Source organism: Choloepus didactylus, chromosome 2 (genome assembly GCF_015220235.1).
Source record: "Choloepus didactylus isolate mChoDid1 chromosome 2, mChoDid1.pri, whole genome shotgun sequence".
Taxonomy (NCBI): domain Eukaryota; kingdom Metazoa; phylum Chordata; class Mammalia; order Pilosa; family Megalonychidae; genus Choloepus; species Choloepus didactylus.
Window position 1 is genome coordinate 243173268 of NC_051308.1, and position 8248 is coordinate 243181515.

The 8248-nt window shown below is 57.3% G+C and overlaps 1 protein-coding gene across 1 annotated transcript; it reads right to left on the minus strand.

Moving 5' to 3' along the window:
* Nucleotides 1–109: 109 nt before the first annotated feature.
* On the minus strand, nucleotides 110–8107 carry TAS1R1 (taste 1 receptor member 1). The gene is made up of 6 exons (XM_037828639.1): nucleotides 7251–8107; nucleotides 5698–6004; nucleotides 3183–3944; nucleotides 2505–2717; nucleotides 2123–2243; nucleotides 110–1182 (listed from the first exon to the last, which is right to left on the minus strand). The coding sequence occupies exons 1-6, from the start codon at nucleotides 7439–7441 to the stop codon at nucleotides 251–253; spliced, it is 2526 nt and encodes an 841-aa protein (XP_037684567.1). The 5' UTR covers nucleotides 7442–8107; the 3' UTR covers nucleotides 110–250.
* Nucleotides 8108–8248: the final 141 nt, after the last annotated feature.

Genomic DNA, 8248 nt, shown 5'->3' on the forward strand with positions numbered 1-8248 from the left:
TGCAGAGCCCCGCGGTTCCGGCTTTGGGGTGGTCCCGCCGTGACTTCCCCAGACTTGAAGAGGCGACGCCCCACCCTCCACAGACAGGAAGCGCAGCCAAGGCCCAGACACACTGTCACTCCTTTATTAGCAGCCCGAAGCCTGGGCTGTGGATTTACACATCCCAAGCCCGGGCTGAGGAGCCCCAAAGCCTCCGGGAACCCCCAGGACCCTCGCCCTCTGCTCGACAGGAGAACCTTACAGTCCCCGGTCAGAAGGAGCGGCGGCGGATCGTATACTCCTGGATGGAGGCCTGGAAGCGCTGGGTGCTGTTGAGGTCTGGGCGCCAGAGGATCACATAGCACTTGGGGAGGAAGTAGCCGCTGAAGCTGCCGCTCAGGCTGCTCAGCTGGGCCAGCATGTTAACGGCGGGCAGGTACTTGCCCTCGTACACGCCGACAGTGGTGAAGAAGGCAATCCATGACACGAAGTTGAAGAACAGACTGAAAGTGATGCATTTGGCCTCATTGTAGTTTGCCGGCAGGTCCTTGCCCAGGTAGCTGCAGGTAAAGGCGCTAACGGAGAGGAGGCCTTTGTAGGCAAAAGCCAGCATGAAGCCCGGTGAGCTGGGCTCGGTGCACTCAAGGACCACCAGCTGGGGGAAGCGCTGGTATTCCCTGGTGGGCCGCGGGGTCCACACCATCAGCCAAGTCATACAGATAAGCAGCTGGGCCACTGAGCTGATCACCACAAACAGGCTGGCACCATGGTTTTGGACCCAGGCGTGGTAGAACGTGGGTATTCTGGCAGAAAACTTGAAGATGAAGACCAGTTGGAAGGAGCGGATTGTCAGGCAGGACAGGAAGATGGCAAAACCTAGGGCAAAGGGGGCCTGGCGCAGCAAGCACCTGGACAGAGTGGGCTCCCCAAAGAAACCATAGAGGCCACAGCTGCCCCCTGCCAGGGAGCCCAGCATGAGGAAGCACAGCCTGCCCCCCGCTGACCTCACCACAGGGGTGTCGAGGTGCCAGGCAAACAGGCCAGCAGTCCCAACCAGCAGCAGCAGCAGCAGTGTGTTCGCCGCCAACAGCACCCAAGAGATGGGCTCATGCCAGGTAAAAACCACCACAGTGCGCGGGAAGCAGGTCTGGCTCCCCTCTGGTGCCCACTCTTCTTTCTCACAAGGCTGGCACGTGTTGGGGTCTGGAAGGGAAGGTGGAGGAGGCTCCTGAGAGCCAGGTGAGCAGAGTAGGACAGGATAAGGGAGGCCGTTCAGAACCCTACCTGATGCTGGGATTGCTGCACCAGAGGAGTGAGGGGGGTAACCCTGCCCGGGGCCCCAAGGCCAAGCACGTCCTCAATATGGCTGGGTTAACTACAGACTCTGGAGACACACTGGAAGGTTCTGGATAGCTCCTGATCCCAGAAGGGATTTGCAAACCATGAGGTCCCCCAGTGGGTGATCCATTGAGGATCTGATCAGAACGGAGCAGGCAGCGCTTTCTTCCCTCCCCTGGCACTTCCACTAATCAAATCCATCTCCCCGCCCTGCTGCTCTGTGGTTTCTCCCGAGTTCTGACTCTCTGAGGACAGAAGAGATACATTCCCATGGCGGCAGAAATATCAAGAGAAAGAATATAGCCTCAGAAGTCTGGCACTGGCTGCACCTTCAGCTACCTGGATTCTGTCTGACCTCAGCCTGGCATCGCGGGTGGGACATGCTGGTTTTGTCTGCTGCAGATTCCCTAGTATCTGCATCAGGCTGAGCTTTTTGAGGCTGTGGCTGTCTCAGGCATGGGTGATAGAAGGGACATTATACAGGTAGCAGGGGAGAGTATACTAAGAGAACAATAACTACATCAAAGTGGATAGAGGTTGAATGTAGGATGAGATTGCGTCTTTAGGAAGTGTGATGGGAGCTCTTTAATAAAGGACATACCTAAGCCTGAGGCTTTTCAGTGGGTGTTTTCTCCCTGCTTGAATTCAGGCTGGTGGCAGGTGTCCTCTAACCTGTACCCAAATGGCAGCAAAGTGGCCGGGCTCTGGTTTGGGGCTGGGTACGCATGCACTGTGGCCCGAAGGTGGTCCTTGCCTCTGTAGACCTGGCGCGCTGGGCTGTCCTCCCACTCACGTGCTCACTCACCACTCTTGTTGAGGAAGGTTCCGGCCTCACACGGTACACACTCAAAGCAACAGTGGTGGAAACCCAGGACCACTTGTGCGTGGCCTTCCAGGCAGTCCCGGGAGCACACGGACTCGGGCACCTGTAAGAAGCCACAGGTGTTCTGCAACCACTCAGGTGAAGGGGCCCAAGTCAAGGGAACAGAAAGGGACGGAATCCCCACGTCTGCCCTCACAGCTCACTCCCAGCACCGAGCCCTTCGTGGTGAGAACCAACATCCAGCAGGCATCTGTCTGCCAGCCACCCGTGGAAATTCTCTGGCAGGGGCTGGGGAGGTGGCTTTGGGTAAGTCGCGTCAGCAATGCCCCCAGCTTCACCTGGTGAGTGGCCACAGCCCCGGTACCTGGTTGTCCTCTGTGTGCCACTGGATCTTGGTCACATTTATGTCCAGCCGAACTGGAGGCCACGTGGAGGAGCCAATGACCCTGAAGGTGCACTGTGGGTCACTCCAGTCCCAGGCAATTATGTCATAGCTGCTGAGGGGATCCCCTTCCTCATCAAAGGTCACAGTGTCCTCACGTAAAAGGAAATTCACCTTCCGGATCTGCTCCAGAAGCTGAAACACACAGGCACTGTGAAGCCACCGCAGACAACACAGGCTGCTCCCCACCTGCCCTCCTCTGCCCCAGCGGGCCTGGGAAGCAGGTACCAAAGGCCCTTGGGCTTCCATCCTGTGCAGTTTCAGCCCACTGGAAGGTCTGATCCCTTCCTCGGACCCTTTCCCTCCTAGGAGCCAACCAGCTCGCCGAGTGAGAGGCGGTCTCTAATGAAGGCTCTTTACAGGGATTTTTAGTGTTGGATCCTGTACTTGATGCCTCCAAGGTATGGTGGGTAGGAGGAGACAGGTTCGGAGAAGAGAAGCTTTCACCTATGGGAAGGGGTCAGCCCCTTAGCGGCCTTGGCGCGGCCTCTACCCACACCCACAGCATCTGGGGTGGCTGGAGAGCAGCCCCTTTGCTTGCCTCAGGAGAGGCTGTCCTCGCTGATGCTCAGTGGACTACCTGGGGCTGGGCTGCCTCACCTGCCAGGGGTAGACTGGACCCAGGGAGCAGGCCCTGGAGGAACAGCCCAGGAGTTGGTGGAGGCCGTGGGCCACGGCGTACACAGCCCGGTACACGTTGTAGGCAGAACTCATGGAGAAGGTTCCGAGCTGGGGCATCGTGTCTGCTGTGAAAGCTGAGCACTCTCTACAGAACTGATTGCTGCTGCACCAGGAACCGCTGGGGCATGGCCTGGGGGCCCCCTTCTCTGCCCGGACATAGGCCTCTTCAAACTCCTTCAGGCCCACGACAAGCCTCTGCTGGATGGCCACACCCAGCACCGTGCCGATGCCCCAGATCCGGGGCACCTTGGCAACGTTTGAGGAGATGGCCCACTCTTCTGAGGCAATCCACACCTTGTCGGTCAGGTTGGCCAGCACCACAGACTCAAAGAACACCTTGGCCGACTGCCTGCTGGAGAAAACAACCACAACAGTGGTCCTGACCCTGGCCAGGTTCTGCATCATGTTCTGCATCTTCTCGTCACCCGCCTGGGCAGAGAAGGGCACAATGTCCTTGAAGGCAATGCAAATGCCCCTCTCAGTGGCCTGGTCCTCCAGCGCCTGCACCCCCAGCTGCCCGTAGTTGCCCTCGCTGCCCACCAGCGAGATCCAGACCCAGCCAAACCGCAGCAGCAGCAGCAGCATGGCCTCCACCTGGTGCCTGTCGCTGGGGATGGTGCGCAGGAAGGAGGGGTACTGCCACTTCATGCTGAGCGCCGTGCTGCTGGCTTCATAGCTGATCTGTGGAGAGTTGGGTTGGGGTTCAGTGGAATCCCCCCGATTGGAGACAATACCACCACCACCCAGTGCCAGGCCACATGCTGGACACCGGGATGCAGAGAGGTCTGAGACACGGCCAAGCTCAACATGTGTGAGGTCAAGCTCCATGTGAACAGCAGGATGGGCCTTACCGGGAGGGTTCTGTGGGAGGAATAGGAGTCTGCTTGAGGGATGAGAGGGTCAGACAGTCTAAGCAAAGACAGCAAGACTTGTGTGCGTGGAATGCAACAGCACTATGCTGTGGGGACCCACAAGGAGTTCTGTTGAGCTGGAGAGGCAGAGGCCAGGAGGAAGGAGAGAGCAAGTGAGTGTGGCTGACCAGGTAGGGAGGCCCCGACTCTCCATGCTAAGGGCTGGGTGTTCAGCCTGCAGGCCACAGGGACCCCCTAAAGGATTAGCCAAGAAGTGGCACACTCAGGCTTGTGTTTTAGGAGTTCACCTCTGATTTCAGTGAGAACATGTTGGAAAAGGCCAGGGTCATGGAGCACCCTTGGAAAGCTGGTGAAATAATCTAGGAGAGAGATGACAGGAGAGAGAGTGTGACTCAAAGGTGTGGCAGTGGTGGAGGTCGGAGGGTCAAAGATAACTGACTTCACACGGGGAGTCCGGTAGGACTTTGGGTTTCCGGCATGGGTAGAGACCCCCTGATGGGCTGAGGAAGGGACAAAGGAAGAAAAGAGGATTTTGTCAGGTAGGGGAGAGAAGTTCATTTGGGGCCACCTGGGTCCAGGAAGAGGAGATGTCCATGGGCATCTGGAGATGAAGTGTGGCTGGAGAAGGGGAAGTCAAAGCCACGGAGCCCACCGCCTGCCTGCGAATGGGAGAGCAGCAAGGGGCACGGCTCTGTATCCGGGCACCCCCAGCCTTCTCTGAGAGGGGGGAAGAGATGCTACAAGGGAGAGAAGCGTGGGGGTTGGGAGTGGTCATAGGTGTCGAGGAAAGAGGTCCATGGAGGGACGGGTCACCCTGTCACAAAGAAGCCCAGAGAGCACTCCCTGGCCTTGAAGGTTCGAAAGGTCTTTTAGGTCACAGCAGGGACAAGAGTGGTGGCCAGAGTCCAGGGCATGGGCTGAAGAGGAAACGGGAATATGAAGGCGCACACAAGAACGGAGAAGCACTGAGAAGTCTCGGTGGGAGGGCGGAGAGTGGGACACGACGAGTAGAAAGGCCTGGAGAGGGCTGGGAGGCAGAGATTTTGCAAGTGCAGAGGAGCCACTCGGGCGAGCTCAACCAGGCAGAGGAGGGGGGCATAACTGGTGGGCCAAGGCCCAAGGGGACAGGACAGGAGAGGGGACAGTGAGACGAGGGCCCCACCACCTCTGGGCCAGGAGCAAAGGAGGAAGAAAGGAACAGGGGTGGGCCGATGTGAGGAAGCTCTGGGGCGGCCAGTGGGGGGTGTTCGGTTCTCCAACACAGGTGACGGGAGCAGGTGGGAGGAGAGTGTGCAGCAGAGGACAGTGGCGTGAAAGGGACACGGGGCTGTCCAGGAGGGCTGAGAGTCTGCAGGGGCAGCCATCGTGAGGGCAGAGACCTCTGCCACCTGACTAATGTGCACAAGCCACCCAGGAGGTCCGTGGGGCCAGGCTGGCCACAGATGGCACAGCAGCTCCTGCCAACCCACCCCCACCTGCACTGGAGGAGCCGTGAGAGCCGGGAGGGGTGGGGATGGACCTGTCCGGGGAGCAGTGGGCACAGCGCCGAGGCCCTGGCTTACCATGGGCACCAGGAAGGGGCTCAGCAGGATGGCAGTGGTGGTGGCCCAGTTGCTGTTGTCGGGTCCAATCACGGCCACCACCCTGGGGGAGGAGCGAGACAGGTCTTCTTGGATGTCTATGTGGTGTGTCCCCTGCCGGGACAGCAGCCTCAGCGCCGCATACACGTTGGCCGACTCTGAGCACACGTCGTACAGCTCATACCCCAGGGCCACACCGGGCAGCAGGGATGTGGAGTTGTTGATCTCCTCGATGCCAAACCGCATGGCCTGGAAGAGGTGGTAGCCATGGCTGTTGAAGCTGTTGGGCCTGAAGGAAAGAGAAGCCAAGCCAGAGAGCTGAGAACGGCAAGGCCCTGCTGAGACACTTTGCTCTCCTAGAACCCTAGACTTCTAGGGCAGAAGGAACAGCTGAGGTCAGTTGTCCATCCCATACATCCATGACCCCAGTAGCACACAGCTCCGTCCTCCAGCTATGCTCCTGTCATGTTCCGGGATCTCCTGCAGAAGGAGCCCTGGTCACATTCTCCAGCCTCTGGAATCTGTGACTGGTACAGATGGTAAGGGGCTATCTTCTTGAAAAGAAAAGCCTTATAAAACCTCCAGATTGTTCCTATGTCAGATAAGCCCTGAAATTTAGAGGTACCTGTCTCTCCCAGAACATCAATCAGTTGCAACCCCTGCCCCGTAATGTCAACACCGCTTTACAACATGAAGAATTAGAGTGGTCATTGCCCAAATATCCCTGAAGATTGAGAAAATGATCAAATGAGAGGGAGAAGTCATAGCAGAGAAGTTAGAATTTAACAAACGGTTATGACTACAGAATCATATATAGACATCTTTTTAGTTTCTAGTGTATTAGAACAGCCAGAAAGAAACACCTGAAATTGTGGAATTGTAACCCATACTATACTTTGAAATTTGCTCTATAACTACCCATTAAACTGTATTTTGAGATATCACTTTCTGTATATATATTATATTTCACAATAAAAAAAATGTTTAAGAAAGGCATCTGTTTTTCTCAGCCTAGGCTGTCAAGCTGTAAGGCATTCCCCTGATTTATTTTTTTTTCTTCAATTCAGTTTTATTGAGATACATTCACATACCCTACAATCATCCCCCTATTTATTTTTGCTGACCCCTGATGCACCTGCTGCCCTGTGTCTCCCACTGGCTCCCCTCAGAGAACCACACTTGCCATTTGGGAGTCTGAAGAGTTGGGAATTCTGGGGGAGGAGATGGAAGAGGGGAAAGGCCACCTTTGTTTGCTCTTTACCAGTTCGTTAGGTCACAAAGACAACAAATAACCTGGAAAGAATTAAAACATAAAGCACTCTAACAGCAAGGACAAAATAAAAGTCCTACAAAGTGGAAACCAGGTGGAAGCTTGACCAGGGCTTGCAGGTGGCTGCTGCAGATTAGGGGCAGTACAGGGGGTGGCATGTCGGCCCCAATAAAGCCCAGGGGCAGAGAGGGCGAGTCCCAGGCTGAGGCTGACAGGAAGAGGGGCCCTGTAGGCCCAGGTCTGATCAAGTGATGGTTCTGCTCACCTGTCACATAGGGTCACCCCAGGTGTGCTTCTCAGGTCCACAAAGACAGAATGAAGCGGGAACAAGCCCCCGATGATGTAATCCCCGGGGAGGCTGAAGTCGGGAGAGGGCTCCATTGTGTGACAGCTGAACGCCCAGCAACAGAAGATGGACAGCTGCAGGCCCACCAGGCCGGCTGCCCCCAAGAACATGCTGGCGGGCGCTCCTGGGCCGCCGGGCTGGGCTGGTGAAGGAGAATGACAGGCGGCCGCTGCGAGGTGCAGCGCCACTTCATGCCTTCTGCAAGGCTTTCCGGGCCGCGGTCCCACTCAGGAACTGGGTGGGGTGACGGCAGGGATGCAAAACCCGGCGGCATGGCGACCCTTCCTCTCTGGACCTCGCACTGGTGCCGACTCAGAGTCTTGTTCGGGGCGAGGCAGGGAGGGGACGTGAGCGAGGGGCTGCTCTCAGGGAGCTGCGGGTTTTGGAGTCCTTTTACCTGGGCCTCAGTTTACTGGATGGGGCGTGGCTTTGAGTTGAACCCCCTTCCCCCAGCTCCCAGTTTTCTGATTCGGAAATTTTAAGCGGATCCTCCAGGTTTCACTTGATTACCTAGAACCCAGGGTTGCGCTCTGTAGTCCAAAGACAAATGCATGCAAACAGAGGGCATGCAAATAGGCCGGTTTTGTTTACAACGCCAATACCGGGGCTCCTGTGCAGGAACCCTGCTGCAGAAACCGCCCCAGGTGCATTTCCGGGGAGGCGGCCCCCACGGCTGCCCCCGGGGTTTTTAGCTTTCCCTCTCAAACCCGCCAGGATGGGACTTTGCATAATGTAAATGGAGGGCTCGGCCTGACCGCCAGGCCGGTTACCATAGCGGCGAGGTGCCCCCACCCCACCCCTCTAGGGGCCCCCTTGAGCCTCAGCGGATAGGCGGGGCCTCCAGGTTGTCTTCCGGGCCCGCCGGAGGCCGCCGGCAGATGGCGAAAGCCGCCGGGAGGGCGCTCCTCTCTCCGACT

Bases quoted from the DNA above. Each gene is read 5' to 3' on its own strand.
- TAS1R1 (XM_037828639.1), bottom strand. From the start codon at position 7,441: ATGTTCTTGGGGGCAGCCGGCCTGGTGGGCCTGCAGCTGTCCATCTTC. The intron at 6,005-7,250 runs GTGAGCAGAACC...TCTTTCCTTCAG, and splicing joins GGGGTGACCCTATGTGACAG to GCCCAACAGCTTCAACAGCC. The intron at 1,183-2,122 runs GTGAGTGAGCAC...CTTCCCTTCCAG, and splicing joins AACCTTCCTCAACAAGAGTG to ACCCCAACACGTGCCAGCCT.